An 18464-nucleotide genomic window follows, 5' to 3' on the forward strand; every position below is an offset into this window, starting at 1 on the left:
CAACATGAGCTGGACTTGAACTCACAGCAACCACATTGGTGAAAGACTCCTGGGTCATTATGCTGCGCTATAGCCAAGATGGCTGCTCTGAGCTGTCTTAACTGCTTACTGTGTCCCTCTCTGGTGGATTTATACATGTTTATAAACCTTGCTACTTGGCATAGCCCTACGGCTTAAATTACATGTTCCCAATACATGAATTGCAAAGTGTCTTCAGTTTGTACTGCAAATAATTTTTGACAGCAATACACATGTATATGCTTATCATCCCCTTTTAAACAATGCCTCATTGACTGGAGACCGGGATCCTCTGGGATGCTTGTATTTATTTACTTTTTTTTTTTTTCATTTTCACGTGAACACAAGTCCTGAACCTGTATTGAGTTAGTGGTTTTTATGGCTCTCTGACTACACTGTCTGCAGGATTACTGATCTGTGTGCTAAGTAGCCATGAAAAATGTGCATGTTACGTATGTTCAGCTGTCAGCCTGAAGGCCATACTTCTGACTGAGACCTTGAGGCCTATTGTTTCTGCCTTTGTCAATATTTAATTCCCCATTATGTAACTGTCTCCACCTCGAAGTATCAGTTGAAAAAAAAAAAACCCTACCTTTGTAGAGCTGTATTCTTTAATGGGAAAACAGCAAATGTGCATGTATGTCAAGTGATCGTACTGTATAGCAGTCTATTTTTCATGTCAGTTACAAGTATAGTATACAGTCAGACGTTCCATGATGTGTTGCAATATACATGAATATGTAGGAGTTTGCAAATTTATTACAATTGGGATTGTAATAAAAAAAGCAGTACATGTAGCTGTGGTTTAATGTACATGTATGTAATTATAAAAAAAATATGATGTGCTCAGCTTGAATACACTGTAAATCCTCAACGTTTTCAAATACTAAAGCACTTTTTCAGCAGAATTTATGCATAGAGTCATTATGAAAATTAATGATTTGTCTGTGTCAGGCTTGAAACTGTACAAATTATTGTGCTACACTCCATAGCTAGTTCTCCCAGAATGTTTAAAAATATTGGTTGTAGATGCAGTTGAAAAGGTTAGAAATATAGGGAACTCTCATTAAGACTTCATTTAGACAAATCATTGCACATTACAATACAACACTGCAGAAATGCAAGCAAGTAAATTAAAGGAGAAAAAATATTTTCTAAGCCGTAACACACTCTGGCTTATAGAAATTATGGTTACAGACAATTACACATGAATGGCTTTAATATTACAGATATACACCGGAAACAATACCTATTTTTATGTTGTCAGTGTATATGGATAATTGCATAAATAAGGACCTTAATGATGTTTATAATCACATTTCATCTTCTTTTATCCAGTCAAAAGTTGTTATGTTTTACTACCACTTAGTCCTTGGAAGACAGTTGTCTAGATAGATATGAGGTAGTTTGATATCATGTACTGCACATACTGAATGGGGGGGCCCGTTGGCAGCGGGGGTTAGCACGCCAGTGCAGTGCAGTGAGGAGCCTCTCACCAATGCGGTCACTGTGAGTTCAAGTCCAGCTCATGCTGGTTTCCCCTCTGGCAGTACATGGGAAGGTCTGCCAGCAATCTCCGAAGGGTCGTGGGTTTCCGCTTGGCTCTGCCCGGTATAAATCCTCCAACCATAATGCTGGCTGGCGTCAAATAAATGAAATACTCTTCAGTATGGCATAAAACACATACGAAATAAATAAATAAATATATACTGTATGAACTGGTTCGGAGACATTTTGCTTACATTGTATATGCAGTACATTGTATTTATTCCTAACAATTGCTTTATGGGTACTGGCCGGCAGATGTAACAAAATTAACGTATGAATATGAATAACCTGCACGTACCAGTCTTTTGAAACATATCATGTTCAGTACGCACTAGGCAGTGTTGTAAAGAGGTGCCTGTTAATTAAGAAGTAATAAGTACTTGTGAATATACAGTTAAAATCAGTCTATTTCAAGGTTGGATTCAATACATTCAACGACATGCCTATATTTTGATGAGTAAATACATAGACATAAACATAAAGAATCAGGTTACTAAGAAAGCATTTCATTTAAAGGCTTCAGCTGAAAAAATAAACACCAAAACAACTTGTTCAGCAAGTTCAAATCATATTCATGTATGTATATGTATATATCCCATATATATATGGGGTGGGCATAAAAAAAATGGTCTGTACTTTGATGCTGCATTGCTCCATTATCCTTTGTTCAAATCCCTTTCAAACTTTAGACATTCAAATGGCATGATTTTATTAATATACTGACCAAGGTCATAGCTTGAGTAGTCTGTACACAGGGTTAAAATGAAAACATATCCTCAAAAACGCACATTCCGGTGACCCACATTGTATCACCTGTCAGGTGTCATGAGGGTCGCACAGAAAAATTTTCTGAGGATGAACTAAAAGCCACATCAAGGACAGCTGGAAAAAATTACTCTTAAAGAAACTCGGGACTCAATCAGTTCATGGAAGAAACTTTTGCGCGCCGTCTACCAAGAAGATGGAGGACCAATTGATTTCCTTTTCAAGTAGAACAAGGTAGAGCATCATTTTGAAATGTCCAGAACATGCATTTTTCACTTTTGATTTTGGTCCCATGAACAGAAATCTTAAAGGATGAATTTGAAATTTGGTCTGTATACTTAAAACATAATGGCTTTTGCGTGTTTTAACTTTTAGAAGCTGACGTAAGAGGGTTTTGGAGATACTGAGTGTCAAAGCACGGCCCATTTTATATATATATATATGTATATATATATATATATATATATATATATATATGTGCGCGACACATTCGGGTTATTATTTTTAAATTTTTCCATTTTGCGAACGAAACATTGATTTTTGAGGGTCACATGATTTGGTAGCCATATCAGATTTTGTGCAAAACCTGTAAACATCTTTTTCTTCTCAGAACTGATTGTAATTTGCAGACTGTTCTGGACCTCCCGGCACAGTAAGCTCCCATTTGAAACATTAGCATGCTTGTACATGTAGCACAAGCTAGCCATGCTATATGTAGCACAAGCTAGCCAAGGTACATGTAGCACAAGCTAGCCTGGGTATAATATACATGTAGCTGTCCCACACGTTAGCCTAGCTCGGTAGCTGGTGTAAGCTATTCTGGGTCGCTTGCACTATCTACCTTGCTCGCACAGTTTACTTGCACTCTGACTGCTGGAATATGTATCCAGATATTTACCTGTTTTCACCCATATGGAATTTTATAAGACCCATGTAATTTTTGTGCCCTGTAGAGCCTGAGGTGTCTGACGGAGGGCCGATAACATGTCACCAGGACAAAACCTGCAACAAAAATTGAGAATATGACATAAGCTTGAATGGGTAATATTCAATAGAAGTTTGACAGAATGTGTACATTACATGAAAAACAGCAGTGGACAGTTTTGTATTCATAGTAAAGACTTCATACTCTTTCATCTCTTCAAAGTCTGACTTACTATTTCATTCTGATTCATGTCGTTGTGATAATAATTCTTATGCCACGAACTATTTTTCACAGCCATATTACGTCGTTATACTGAATGCTTCAATTGATATGTAAGAATTCAATTGGCATGGTTATAAAAAATTAATTGGCATGGTTATAATGAAAGTAAAGGCATCTGTTAACATGGAAAGTATATCCATCCAGCCCAAGTATTTTCCCATTATTCAGTTAATTGTCACCTGATCTTTGTGTCCCTAAAAGAGCCTGACAAAAAGAAAAGAAGACATGTGAATTAAACCTGTGTGAGGTCTTAAAAGCCATACACACATTCATGTATCAGATGTAGAAAAATTAAGCTGAACCCTGATGTAGAAAAATGGAGCTAAACCCTACAATGGACCTGAAACAGATTGTGCTGGGGCCCTCTGACCATAATGTTTGATTTGTTTGTTTGATTGGTGTTTTACGCCATACTCAAGAGTATTTCACTTATATGATGGCAGCCAGCATTATGGTGGGAGGAAACCGGTCAGAGCCCGGGGGAAACCCACGACCATCCGTAGGTTCCTGGCAGACCTTCCTAGCAGCCGCAGAGGAAGCCAGCATGAGCTGGAATTGAACTCACAGCGACTGCATTGGTAAGAGGCTCTTCGGTCATTACGCTATAACCAACTGAGCCACACAGGCCCCCTGACCATAATGGAGATGTGGTGCAGTTAACAGAAATACATATATGCAGTGTATTGATTTATGTATCAAATGCAGAGAATAAATCCATGGTAAGTTTATGGGATAATTAAGGAATTATAAGGCATCTGAGGGAAAATATAGAATATGAAAGATTGAATGGTGAATTAATAGAAAAATATATACATATGACTATTTTGAAAGTGAAGGTGAAAATAGAGACCCACATTCTAATAAAGTTCAGCGTACTAGTAAATAGTTGCAGCAAGATTTGTATGTAACTTTGACATATTCAAACTGTAATCTGCATTTTGTCTACAGTGTATGTTTGTAACTTTTTGAGATGTGGTCAGAAAACTAATCTTAGTTGCATATTTCCATAGCCTGTAAATTGACAACTAATTGAGAGCTTAACATTTGTAATTTGCACCAGTTGTGTCATTTTTACTGTGAAATAACTGATGAGAACATGTCTGATCTATGATTTATGTGTTATAAATGACAGCACCCTTTGTCAGGCAGCAACAAATGACATATGTATCCCAAAACGAAACTGCTTGGAGCTATATTGTAATAGTCTATATTGTAACTGCTAGTTGGGAGTGGTTAAAGATGCTTGTATTTCGATCGCTAGGACACGAGGGGTGCGGGATCAAAACTAGCCTTGGGCGGGAAATTAGTAAGACAACACTTGAGTCGCCAATTCCAAATACGGCACGCTAACCATCCCATCCACGGAGGACCCTTCTTGAGAAGGAGACTTTTAAAGGTTTGGCTTGAAATCTAATATGGCCCTCAAGCTATAAAGTGACTCGGAAGAACAAACGTTAAAACCCTTAAGATAATATATATTTATATATATATATATATATACATATATATATATATATATCTACATGAATTTGGCTGCCAAATTACACATACCATCATAATTAGCAGACGTAAGATTTGGTACCGTATAGTAGGCAAAATCTTGTTTTCCCAGATAAGAAATGTTTTTAAAAAAAAAGGTCAACCAAGAAATTCCAAGAATTGTTTTTGTCTCTGAAGCATAAATACTTACATGCTTTGAAACAGTTAGAATTATGTGCTTTCCTATTCCATCCGGTATTGAATCAACAAGATACGAATTAGTTATCCACAAATTATTGAACACTACATTATGACTATATGCATGACTTAGAGGTTACATGTTTTGGTGATTAGCAGTATGTGCAAACAGTTTATATTCTATACTGTACTTTATCTCCAGGTGTTGACCATATGAAAAATGTGAATAAAAAAGTAAAATATGAATTTTTATCATGGGTGAAATTCCTGACATTTGTATAATCTATATGTTTCATCATTGTTTACCCCGAGCTCCTTTATATTTAAGAGTGCATATAGGAATGGCCTGATTATACTGTTTTTTTTTTGTGTGAGCTTAATTCATTTATGTACACAGAGGGGGTGGAGGCAAATGTGTAATGGGACTAAACACCTGAGTTCCTTGTTTGTAGGTACCGGGGTCAGTATGGTTGATATATATGTACATGTATCAGCTCCATTAACTCTGTTTTGCCTGTGTACATGGGAGATAGGACTTTCTTTGTCCTTATTCTGTGTTATTTTTTCTTTTAAAACTTTCCTATTCAGTGTTTTTTTTTCCTTGATTCTCTTGCCCTCACATTCCTGTGATGAAGGATAATTATTTGACAGAATTTGGTGACAATGCACTGTTATAAAAGCCAGCTGCCAACAATGTGGCCATCAGTGATACATTGTGTCTACTGATCTGATTTGCTCAGCTTTGTGTCCCAGTAAAAACTATAAAATGTCTTTCTTCCCTGAAGGTTTTTTTTTTCTTTTATCTTTGTCTCTGTAGCCTTGGGGTGAACATTCGCAATCATTTCACTATCGTTCATGATTTCAATTATATACCCTCAGTATAGACACTTAAGAGCTTGTAAATGGAACTTTCTTAAAAGCAGATAAAGATAAATAAGATTAAATGCATCGTCATGGCCTATATGTAGCTGTAAGTAATTCCCTGTTCAATTGGGAGGGTAAAACATTTCAGAGGTAAATGGGTGTATACTGCTCCTAACCCCGCTTGATGTTAGACCTCCGCCTCGTCAGACCTCAGCTCCTCTGCCTCCTTTAGATGCAAAATGAGATAAAAAGAATCCAATAAAGAGTTAAACATGGAATTTTTTTTTGCTGTGTTGTATTATCAGAGGTAACGAACGCAGCCCTGAACACGCTGAATGTTGACAGCATCTCATAAAGCCTCTGTGCTGATCACAGTGCTTTTTACTTTAATTACTTAGAAAATAGAAATGATTAGATGAGGCTGTACACTGATGAGACAAACAAGCACAAGAGACTCCCAGGTCTTGACATTTTACCTGAAGCTGAACGGGGGAGCTGGTCTACATGCTCTTACTGTGTCGAGTGGCAAAGGTGGAAGAGTCCTTCCTATGTGATATACTGTCTCTCATACTGTTTGATGTAATGTTGATGGAGTTTGAACGGTATAAAAGGATGAAGGCTAGGCAAACTACACTGGTGGCATTTTCATGACATACTTGTCACACTTAAAGTCTCAGGTGAAGTTGCTGACCGTGCAAGCACTCTGTAGGTTTACCTGTACCACCAGTTGTTGTGACGGGTTGTTACTCGGCCAAAATGATGGATGTCTAATTCATTTTGACCTACGGATCGACTGTGAAGATTTCAGGATGTTGCTGCCCTAATTGATTCAGTGTTGTCTATTAATTGTCATGCAACCTGTCCTGAAACTGAAAGTATGTGTGATGATTAATTTGTGGTGCATGTGTATCTTCTAACTGGAGGAGTAGATATATGTACTATAATGATGGGGGCACAGGAAGACACATGTGTGGTTACTGTGGTGCTCTGAGAGCTCAGCTTTGTATGTGGCAATCAGTTGTGTGACTGGCGTGTATACAGGATCGGAGTAAATGGTGCCGTCTCAATGTCTGATAGCGGTGCTCTTTATTTTGTCTCACCTGGGAAACAGATCAATGTAAGTCCTATTAAATGTAATTTGTTCCGTTCAATTTAAATGGAAAAAGTAACTAACACACATGTACATAACTGCACTACAAAGGAGGCAACTGCACTTTTCAAAATATTAATTACTTAAGCTCATAAGCTTTCCAGATATTTTTGGAAACCTTGAATGATGGCTTAAAGTATATTGGAACCATAAATTAGCACATGGAAAGTGACATGCATGCTATACATGTGATTATGTGTTTATTTGTTTATCAAGCATTTAGCCATGACATATATGCCATGCCTTCATCTTTTTGTCTTATACTGCATGGACTAGATCATGTGTATATATAAGCTTGGAATATACCTTATAACATTGATGCTGTATACTAAGAAGACATTTACAGTCAGGAGCACATAAATTTCCTGGATCACTGCTGTTCAATTTACAGTTTACAGTTTTGGAGATGAAATAATTTCTTTTTGTCACATTAATATTTTGGATTCTACAAATGTTCCACTAGATTTCACTACATTAGGTTTTTTTTTTTTTTATGCACCTTGCACTCCATCCTGTTAATGTGTATCTGCATGATGGAGTTACTTATAATGTAATTATATTATTATAATAAGTGCCTAATTACTTATTCAAAGGAAGTGTACATGTATAATTAGTACATGTAATCATGTAATAAATCATAAAGTTTTGATATTTGAATAATAACTTTACATGTAATAGATAATTATTGCTTGAGTTCTGATACTCTTACATGAGCTGTATATACTGTGTAACTATGAACTTGGTTGTCACTGTTTTATAATAAGTGGGCCAACACGTTGTCCACCTACATACTCGACAAATATGTGCATGAAGAAAATATATAAACAGTGCATATAAGTTAATGTTTATCTGCCAGCAGCTATATTACAGGTATCCCTGGGTTACTGTACAAACAGGTTATGTCAGAAGTTAGAAATGTCAGCATCACCCACCTGTGGCTTTTCGACTGATTCATCTAACACATAACCTATACACGTTTACCAGACAAAAAAACACAGACACATGATTTATTTCCTTGTTGCTTTTACATATTGACAACATTACAAATATATAAAGAAGCATGCCCGCAAGGTTAAGCTACAAACAACTTAAAAAAAATTATGAGCACGGATGTGTTCACAACAGAGATTATTTTTCAGTTAAAACAATTATTTTTAAAGCTTTCATTGACAGTAATCACACATGTATGAAGATTGCTTTAGCTCTACACAGACGGTGAATATAAACTAAATGTTGCATGGCAGTCCATGAAACTAATTAAATTAGTTTCAACCAATATATTTTTACTTTTTTGATGTACTACTGTTAATAATTGTCGTTATAGATGTACTCTCATTATACTGATCATTATTGCAATGGCTTCTAGTTTGCTTTGAATTCATATTTTACTACTGTACTTTTTAAGTAAAACATGTGGCCTCAAAAAAATTGTCAGTATAGGATACCATCCTGACTTCTAGACAAAACACCTTTCAAGGATCAATAGAGTACTCAGAATGAGGAAACATTTGCAGTTGCAATGGGTGAAATGTTAGGACATTTGCCGTAGTGGTAAGTTTAGCACAATTTTTAATATATAAGTACAGTGTACATACGCATATCTTATATTTCTGGCTTTTAACTGTGCTTTTATATCGATGTGAAATTTAGCAAGTGTTGATGCACATAGTTTATAAGTGGCTGCTTTGAATAAACTCCAGATAGAATCTTGACTGTAATAATGCCTGTACAGCTATGCAGATGTTATCAGTGTGCCCCTATAAATTGCCAGTAACAGGCTTTATGTTGCCTGTGTCCGTACAGATATGCTTGGGTGGGCTCGATTGCATGCCTGCCGCTGGGTGTGACGATACAGTTAATTCTCTGAGCGTCACTTTCACCATGAGTGCACACCCGTGTTTATGTGATCAGCCATTTGGCCGTGCTCTCTTGTGCGCTCTAACTATGATGTATTTAACCAATGATGAACAAAACTTATAATTAGCCAAGTGATGTGAAAGAAATAATGCATTTTGATTGGCATGCTGTTCTTAATTCTATGGGTATTGAATTCCCTCTCTCCCATTGGTTGTTTATGCCTTTGTTACAATAATCAGTCAAAATGGTATGTCTGTTCGTGTACCTATGTCAGACATGGGAAAGTTCGTCAGTAACTTGCTAAAAGTTGATGGTTTACTCCAGGCATTCCAGTTTCCTCTGCCAGTACCTGTTGGTGGATCTGCAAACTATCTATTCAGTACATAAATACATGCTTTGCCTATAGAGAATGTATATGTTCATTTAATTTTGCAAAGTAAACAATGGTATAGTATCTACAGTTGCATTGGTCTGTACAGACTGTTACATGCAGTAACACCATAATGCTTATCTACATTCAATACATACGTGATATATGTATGTATTGAATGTGAATCCTTAATAAAGTTATGCTCCATTTGTAAAATAAAGTTACAGGTTTTTTATGTCTTGTCTTGTACAGTGTACTTCAAGAAGGTTAACTATAATTTGTGAATATCAATGCACAGGACATGTATGTGCAGTAACATTTGTGTGGACTGCCTTTTTATAATCAGTTTTCTGCAACATTGAGGGTTGACAATAAAAATGTCTAAAGGTTTCTCTTGTTGCGTATCTTCTAATCGTTGAAAAAGTGCCATAATCACTCCAGCCTCAGCCAATTTTATATACATGTAGATGTCACAACCCCCACCACTCCATGTGCCTGTAAACCAATAAAATGTACACATGTATCTACCAGGTCTAAAGGGATACAATAATATGACATGTGGGGTAGTTTGCTTGTAGGCTACATATACAATGTTGATGCACTGCTGGATGCATTTATATGCTCTCATTCCCAAGCAGTGAATCAAAGAGAAGCCTTCTATGTAAAGTGGATTATGTGCTGACCCAAAAATTGGGCAGATGTTCAGAGCTAGACTTTGTTTCCAAATATATTGATCTAGAGCTCTGTAAAGTCTTATGTAAATTCATTGTTGTAATGTGATTCTCTTTGTCCACAGCCTCATCCCCCCCTCCCCCCCCCCAACTACCACCCTTCTTCTCCTCTGCTCTGAACATCTTCTTTACAAATCCATGCGTTTGTTTTTGCCTTGTAATACATTGCACATGTACATGTGTCATCGCATGTTTGGGAAGGAAAATTTCAGTGTTTAGAGGTGAGATATAGTTATATGTAAGGTAGGGACCCCTTAATTCTTGGACAGACTAATGGTTGTTGTATGCTGTGGCATAGAGCTATGTTCAGATTCAGATGAGGGCAGCTGGCCACATCTTCTGCCCTCATCCTAGCCATTACAACACCCTATCTCCCCCTTCCATCCGACCTCTCCACCTAAAAGTTTCTTATATGTGCACAAGGATTCAGCCTGTCTTAGAGATGGACTCATGGATTTTAGGGGATGTCTCAGGGCTGGCTGATGGCTGCATACTTCAAATTGTTTGGTCTTTGTGCTCTTTGAAAGCTGTATTGGGGAAATTTCTGCTTGGAGCACACTTTAAAGGGCTTTGGATGTAACCGAGGACTTCCTGAACACAACCAGTTATTGCATGCGGCTTCACTCAATAGAAGTATTGATATAATTCTGCATGCATATACGCTATAGTTTTGCTGCTATGACAGAGGATATGTCTAGCTTCAGTGTGTACCATGTATTAGAGCTCCTTCCAATAGGCAGGAATGGCATAATCTATGGAATACCCACGGTATAGAACTCTTCCTCAGGTAAACCCTTAATTTTCTACACGATAATTAATCCGCTCAGGTGTAATGGTAATGTTTTTGTTACAATTGTTCCTCTATTGTATTGAGGATTCCTGTGTCAACAAACCTTCTTGTATGGAGATCAAAGATTCCCGGGTAATATTGAAGAACTCTGAGTTGTGATTGTCTGTCTATCTAGCATGTAATTAGTGAAGTTGTTCCATGTACCTGCACTGTCTAATCTGCATATGATTTAAATGCTGTGCATGTGTGCATGCCATTTTTTGAACATAATTTGACTTTCCATGAATAATTATCACAATAATGAGGATAATTAAATGGTGTACACATTTCTCAGCAGATACAGCCAGATGTATCAAAACATGCCAGTAAGTAATATATTTCTAGAAAACAGATTAACTTGTAACAGTTGGAGAGCAATTCCTTTGCGGCACTGTATTAAAATTTTTGGCATATTTATTATGTTTGACTTCCCAGCCTGAGATAATATATATATGTAGTTACATGTACTGGTCAATTATGATGCAGATATTTATCTCATATGTACATGTATATCATTGATATATATATATTTTTTTTTGATTGGTGTTTTACGCCATACTCAAGAATATTTCACTTATACGACGGCGGCCAGCATTATGATGGATGGAAACTGGGCACAGCCCGGGGGAAACCCACGACCATCCGCAGGTTGCTGGCAGACCTTCCCGCGTATGGCCGGAGAGGAAGCCAGCATGAGCTGGACTTGAACTCACAGCGACCGCATTGGTGAGAGGCTCCTGGGTCATTACGCTGCTCTAGCGTGCTAACCGACTGAGCCACGGAGGTCCCGTATATCATTGACAATACATATATATACTTGTATGAATCAGGTGCCATGTAATAATTTTAGGCTTTTGCCAAGTGTTTTGTACATGTACATTATGGAGTGATATTGTACTGGTCCATGTTGTCTTGAAAATGTGTATTGGACGAGACGCTGCAGTTCTCCATGTTTTTAAACAAAGGCATAACTTGTAAATGTATTAAAAATGGAACTTTGTAGTACAGATGTACTAAATTAACACTGATAATGTACAGTTATGCTTCCCAAAATCTTGTTGAAAGACTCACCATGTTTCTCTGCATATCCTGCTCATGTGTACACGTGCATTTACATCCACAATGTTTACCAAACTCTTACTCCAGTATTTTACATTCACCATATTTTCAGCATATCATGTGGATGTATTTTGGATTGACGATCATGAAGTTTGTCAACATGTTTTGCGGATATATTTTGCATTCACCATGTTGGGGCCTCCATGGCTCAGTTGGTTAGCGCATTAGCGCAGCGTAATGACCCAGGAGCCTCTCACCAATGCGGTCGCTGTGAGTTCAAGTCCAGCTCATGCTGGCTCCCTCTCCGGCTGTATGTGGCAAGGTCTCTCAGCAACCTGCGGATGGTCGTGGGTTTCCCCCAGGCTCTGCCTGGTTTCCACCCACCATAATGCTGGCCGCCGTCGTATGAGTGAAATATTCTTGAGTACAGCGTAAAACACCAATCAAATGAATCAAATAAATAAATAAACATTCACCATGTTTCCCAACATATCTTGGTCATGTATTTACATTCACATGTTTCCCAACATATCTTGTTCATGTATTTACATTCACCATGTTTCCCAACATATTTTGTTCGTATATATTTACACTCACCATGTTTCCCTGCATGCATGTATCTTGTACACGTATTTACATTAACATGTTTCCTAACCTATCTTGCTCATGTATTTACATTCACCATGTTTCCCAACATATTTTGTTCATATATTTACATTCACCATGTTTACCAACATATTTTGATCGTGTATATTTACACTCACCATGTTTCCCTGCATACATATATCTTGCACATGTATTGACATTCACATGTTGCCTAACATATCTTGTTCATATATTTACATTCACTGTGTTTCCTAACATATCTTGTTCATGTATCTACATTCGCCATGTTTCCCAACATATCTTGTTCATGTATTTACATTCACCATGTTCCCAACATATCTTGTTCATGTATATTTACACTCACCATGTTTCCCTGCATACATGTATCTTGCACATGCATTGACATTCACATGTTTCCTAACATATCTTGTTGATATATTTACATTCACTGTGTTTCATAACATATCTTGTTCATGTATTTACATTCACCATGTTTCCTGACATATCTTGTTCATGTATATTTACACTCACCATGCTTCCCTGCATACATATATCTTGCACATGTATTTACATTCACATGTTTCCTAACATATCTTGTTCATGTATTTACATTCATCGTGTTTCCTAACATATCTTGCTAATGTATTTACATTCACTATGTTTCCTGACATATTTTGTTCATGTATTTACATTCACCATGTTTCCTGACATATCTTGCTCATGTATTTACATTCACCATGTTTCCTGACATATCTTGTTCATGTATATTTACACTCACCATGCTTCCCTGCATACATATATCTTGCACATGTATTTACATTCACATATTTCCTAACATATCTTGTTCATGTATTTACATTCACCGTGTTTCCTGACATATCTGCTCATGTATTTACATTCATCGTGTTTCCTAACATATCTGCTCATGTATTTACATTCATCGTGTTTCCTGACATATCTTGCTCATGTATGTACATTCACCATGTTTCCTAACATATCTTGCACATGTATTTACATTCACATGTTTCCTAACATATTGCATACCTCATTGGCACATTTGCACTTTTTGACTTTCACAGAGGAAGTATGTACTCACTACTGCATTCTAAAAGATAATTGCCATGGTGAGGTGGTGTATTTTTTTTTTTTTTTTTTTTTGTGAGGTGGCACTAGTGTGAAACAGGACCTCTACCCTTTCCTATGTTAACCATTGACTGCGAGGTAACATCTGTAATATTATGGTGTATCAGTCTCTCCTGTGTCATTCTTTTTTCTGTATTAAATTCAGGCATGTGCCAGGTCCCTATTTTTAATATGAACATTATTGAACAGCTCATGCAACTTTCAGTGACATGTACAGTGATAAATGCATTGTCATTGTGGAGGTTGTGTTGGGTTACCAAAATTTTGACATCAAAAGTACATGGCATCAGAAGTACATGGCATCTTTTGAGCTAGAGATACAGGGCACCCAGAAACCGAGTACCGCTACATGTACATGTATATCTGACCTGAGTGCCATACATTTAACTGTCTGAAATATTTTCACTGGGATCATACAAAACAACAGTTATGTTCAAGGGGCGAAAATGGCATTATATTTAATAAGCTATATTTTAAGAAACTGTGTAGGCTGCTAGATTTAATTGTTTTTCAGTAAAAGTTTGTTTTTAGATGTACTCATTTGTTTTATTCTTAATGACATGAAAGAAAAAACCCTTTTTTTTATAAGAGGGCTTTAATGACGATTACATGTATGGTAAATTACCTAAAACTTTGCCTCAAAAATTCAATTTTAAAAAAGTCAAGGGCAAGTTTATGTACATGTGAATGCTGAAACTTACACTTTCCCAGCAGAGTACCCTATCTTCCCAGCAGAGTATGCTATCTTCCCAGCAGAATACTCTATCTTCCTAGCAGAATACTCTGTCTTCCCACCAGAATACTCTATCTTCCTAGCAGAATACTCAATCTTCCCAGCAGAATACTCTATCTTCCCAGCAGAATACCCTATCTTCCATACAAACTTCAAAACACCTTTCAACTCTCACAAGAACTCCCAGAATCAGGCAAAATGTGCGGTTTAATCATGGAGAAAATTTTAGGTTATTTACTATACGTCTAATTTTCATGAGCTACGTGTAACTCATTAGGTGCTAGTGTGCTTTGATTATATCATTCCCTTAATTGAGTGTAATTAGACTCAGTGTACACTTGTCTTATCATGTGAAGGAGTTAATTGTTTGAAAGCTTTATTAACAAACAGGATCATATAAGTTACACATGAACCTGAGGATAATTTGTTTTTGTGACAAACATACTAATGAATGTACATGTACACCGTCTGTTACATGTAACATAATATGTCAGTAGAATTATTACATTCATGAGGTAATATGCACTGAATTTGCATATGTAATGTATGTACATGTATTTGATGCAGTACATGCATGTACATGTACATATCATGGGTGTCTGATATATATGGATGATGAAGATACTTATAGACATGATATATACATGCATGCATGAGCACACACACAAACATTTACTGAGATAGAGGATCTGTATATTTAAGTGGATGCTGAAGTAGTGGGTTAATGTGACTGATAGTGAATGCAGCCGTTGCAGTGATTTGCTATGTTATGTTTTCATGCTAAGGAGCTTTGTCTAATTTCTCTGATGATTCTGTCCATCAGGCAATCTTTGGTGGGAACATCGCAGGGCGTCGACTGACTGGAGTGAAGATTAACCCTCTGTTCCTGGAGGGTCAGTCTGAGGAGGATGTGAGGCAGGCTCAGTCCCTGGGTAGAAACGGCTACCACACCCACGACCCTACCATACGACTCAACGTCTATGACCTGCGCTCTCCAGCCCACCGCCAGAACGGAAAGCGACAGACCATTGTCAAGATAGGCCGAAATGAGATCCTCAGTGTCTCCACAAGTTCTCATGCCACAGGTGAGGGGGAGATCAGTGTGAGTGCTGGTACAGCAGACAATGGCCCTACCCCTGAGGCACACATTCCCGTTCCAGAGAACAGTATGATTGGAGATTCTGTACAGGAGAGCCGGGTTAGCATACAGACAGAAGATTCCGCAGCCTATGTGTCTGTTGTGACAGAAACTGCCCATGTCAGGAAAACACCACTAACCTCCCCTGAAGCTAAAGACCACAGCTCACCATCACAACATTCTGGGAGAAGGGCGACAACTTGCTATGACAACCCACACACGAAAGATGTTCGTGAAGTTGTGGTGAGCTTTTCAGAGACTGCTGACAGGCCAGTGATGGATAAGCCGTCTCAAGAGATAGACTGGTCGGAATCAGGGGATGTGACAGATCCTCGTCCGCCTGTACACAAAGATTCACCTGATGGCGTCTTGTCACAGGATGGTCGAGTATCTCTGGATGGTGGTGTGTTACAGGAAGGTTGTGTGCCGGCAGATGAGCCCAACTCACATACAAGCTCACCTGAGGTGAAGACATTAAAACCCATCTTAGTGAGATCCCAGTCGTCATTTGACAGCGTTCTATCATCTGCAGGGTTGTCTCTAGCACTGGGTGAGGACACACCTGTTAAGTATCCCCCCAAAACTGCCAGTACTAAAACTGTGAAGTTTGCTGAGGACACAATAGACAATGAGAACAAAACAAAACGCTACATGAAGGAACGGATAGACCTAAGCAAACTAATGCTGGAAAGTCCTGCTTATGGTAGTGTTAACCCAGTGTTCCTTGAGGAGGAGGAGGAGGATGACGAGGAAGTGAACAATGTCAACAACAACCAGCCAGAGTTACCTCGCTATGATCAGGTGAATAGGACGAGAAGGTTTTATATTATTACCAGCAAGTGTCAAAAGTAATAAATCTTCACATGCACACCTGTACACTGTAGCCTACGTGGTTTTTGCCCACACCAGTGTCTAGATGTTCATGAATGTTCAGCAGGAACTATAATAATTTGCATGATCTTGTAAATAATGATTATATGAAAACAGTGAAATGCATGTAAATGTATACATCTATAAAACTGTATTTACAGCAGTTGATCAGGAGGAAACATTTAGCCTTTCTAATCACAGGCTCATCAGGATGTTGTGAATCATGATGATAAATCCTAGTGTAGGTGAGATTATCATACAATGGTATGATTAACGGTATGAAAATGCCTTTCTGCCGTAGCAATCAAATTCTAAATATCGAAATAAATTGAAATATTGGAGACAGCTGCACATTGTATATACTTTATGTACGTGGGAAGGTCTGCCACCAACCTGCGGATGGTCGTGGGTTTCCCCCCGGCTTTGCCCGGTTTCCGCCCACCGTAATGCTGGCTGCCATCGTATAAGTGAAATATTCTTGAGTACAGCTTAAAACATCAATCAAACGAATAAATAAACAAATATATATTTTATAGCTGTTTACGTGTAAATAATGGCCTGCCAGTTACGTGTAACTTGACACTGTGCTCGCATTGAAAAACAATTATTTCTCTAATTTCATTGGCTTCCCACGATATGGCTGAAATATTGCCGATGTGGCGTTAAGCCATAATCATTCATTCATTCATTTCATTGGCTTGTGTTTGCAGTTACCTGACTTGAATGTGCCATCATACATGCAGAAATACCTGGTTGATGCTCCGCCCAGCAAACCGGTCGGTGTTGAGGGCAGGCCGTATTCCCCATCCCACACCACTGTCATACCTGAACAGCCTGACTCTGAGGTAGGCCTACAAGTGTTCATCAAAATAACCCTGGAAAAGTGAAATGTTAAAGATATTGCGTCAGAAATTGTCAGTGCCAGTATAGAGCTGTATACACAGTATTATAGGAATTATCCCCATGCGTAATTTCGCTCACTTACAGATAAATGTATGGCATGAAAATATTTGGTACCCTAATGGGTCTCTAATGTTACAGTGTGGTAATATCACAAGATAGACAGTCAGGTAATGTGACTTCATACAAACGTAAACTCAAACGTGAGTTGTGTCATAATAAAGATTCGAAAAGTGCTACTTGTTGCTGCCTCACTTAGCGCTCGGCACTGAAAGGTTAGAGCCAGGAAACAAGACTGGTAGACCCGCTGTCAGTATTTTGTGTCATATCTGCAGGGTCCATTAGAATCTTGAAAGTAGGCTACTTGGATTTTATTTTCGTAATTCAAGGACTGGAAAGTGCTTGAATTTGACCATATTTATGTGGAGGTCCTTGGAAGTACTTGATTTTGTTTGTACCACGAGAAGAAAGTTATTCGGTGGTAGGAATCCGTGAATAAGCTGGCAACGGGCATGCACCTAAAGCGGCCGCCAGTGGTATGTACGCGGTCATAGTTTTGCGCCACTACAGACTTCCCTTTCTCCGCCAGAGGGCGCTTAGATCGCCATTTTTTGGTTTGGAGGTAAGAACTTACGTTGTTGTCATTGAGGGTGATTTGATTTCAAGGACCGGCTTTAGCGCGACGCCAGCAGTGACAATCGGACATACTGCCGATTGTGTCTCGAAAGTATAGATGTCTCTAGTATGGGCAAGTCCATGGACTACTCGTGACTGACAGTGGCGCTGTTTACAAACTCGTGCGTTGTGCCGAAATATTTCATGTTGCACTTTTTATTCTGACGGACAGGGGAAAATTTATAAGAATCAATGATGGGTTGTCTGATTATCAGTGATGTCTGCACCGACTGAAAGTTATAGCACGAACACAAGGATGCGTAGCGGTCGAATGCCACGGCATGGCTGTACCATGTTTACGAAATGACCTAAAAAGTGTTCAAG

General features: G+C 38.1%; 1 protein-coding gene across 2 annotated transcripts in view; it reads left to right on the plus strand.

The window, feature by feature from the left end:
• The window catches only part of LOC135473024 (uncharacterized), a 33590-nt gene that overhangs the window by 12494 nt on the left and 2632 nt on the right, over positions 1-18464 (plus strand). For both annotated transcript variants that reach the window (XM_064752795.1, XM_064752796.1), the window contains 2 exons: positions 15381-16496; positions 17276-17410. In XM_064752795.1, the coding sequence (XP_064608865.1) occupies positions 15381-16496; positions 17276-17410 (1251 nt within the window). The remainder of the gene's footprint in view (positions 1-15380; positions 16497-17275; positions 17411-18464) is intronic.

This window comes from Liolophura sinensis, chromosome 8, assembly GCF_032854445.1.
Source record: "Liolophura sinensis isolate JHLJ2023 chromosome 8, CUHK_Ljap_v2, whole genome shotgun sequence".
Lineage (NCBI taxonomy): Eukaryota > Metazoa > Mollusca > Polyplacophora > Chitonida > Chitonidae > Liolophura > Liolophura sinensis.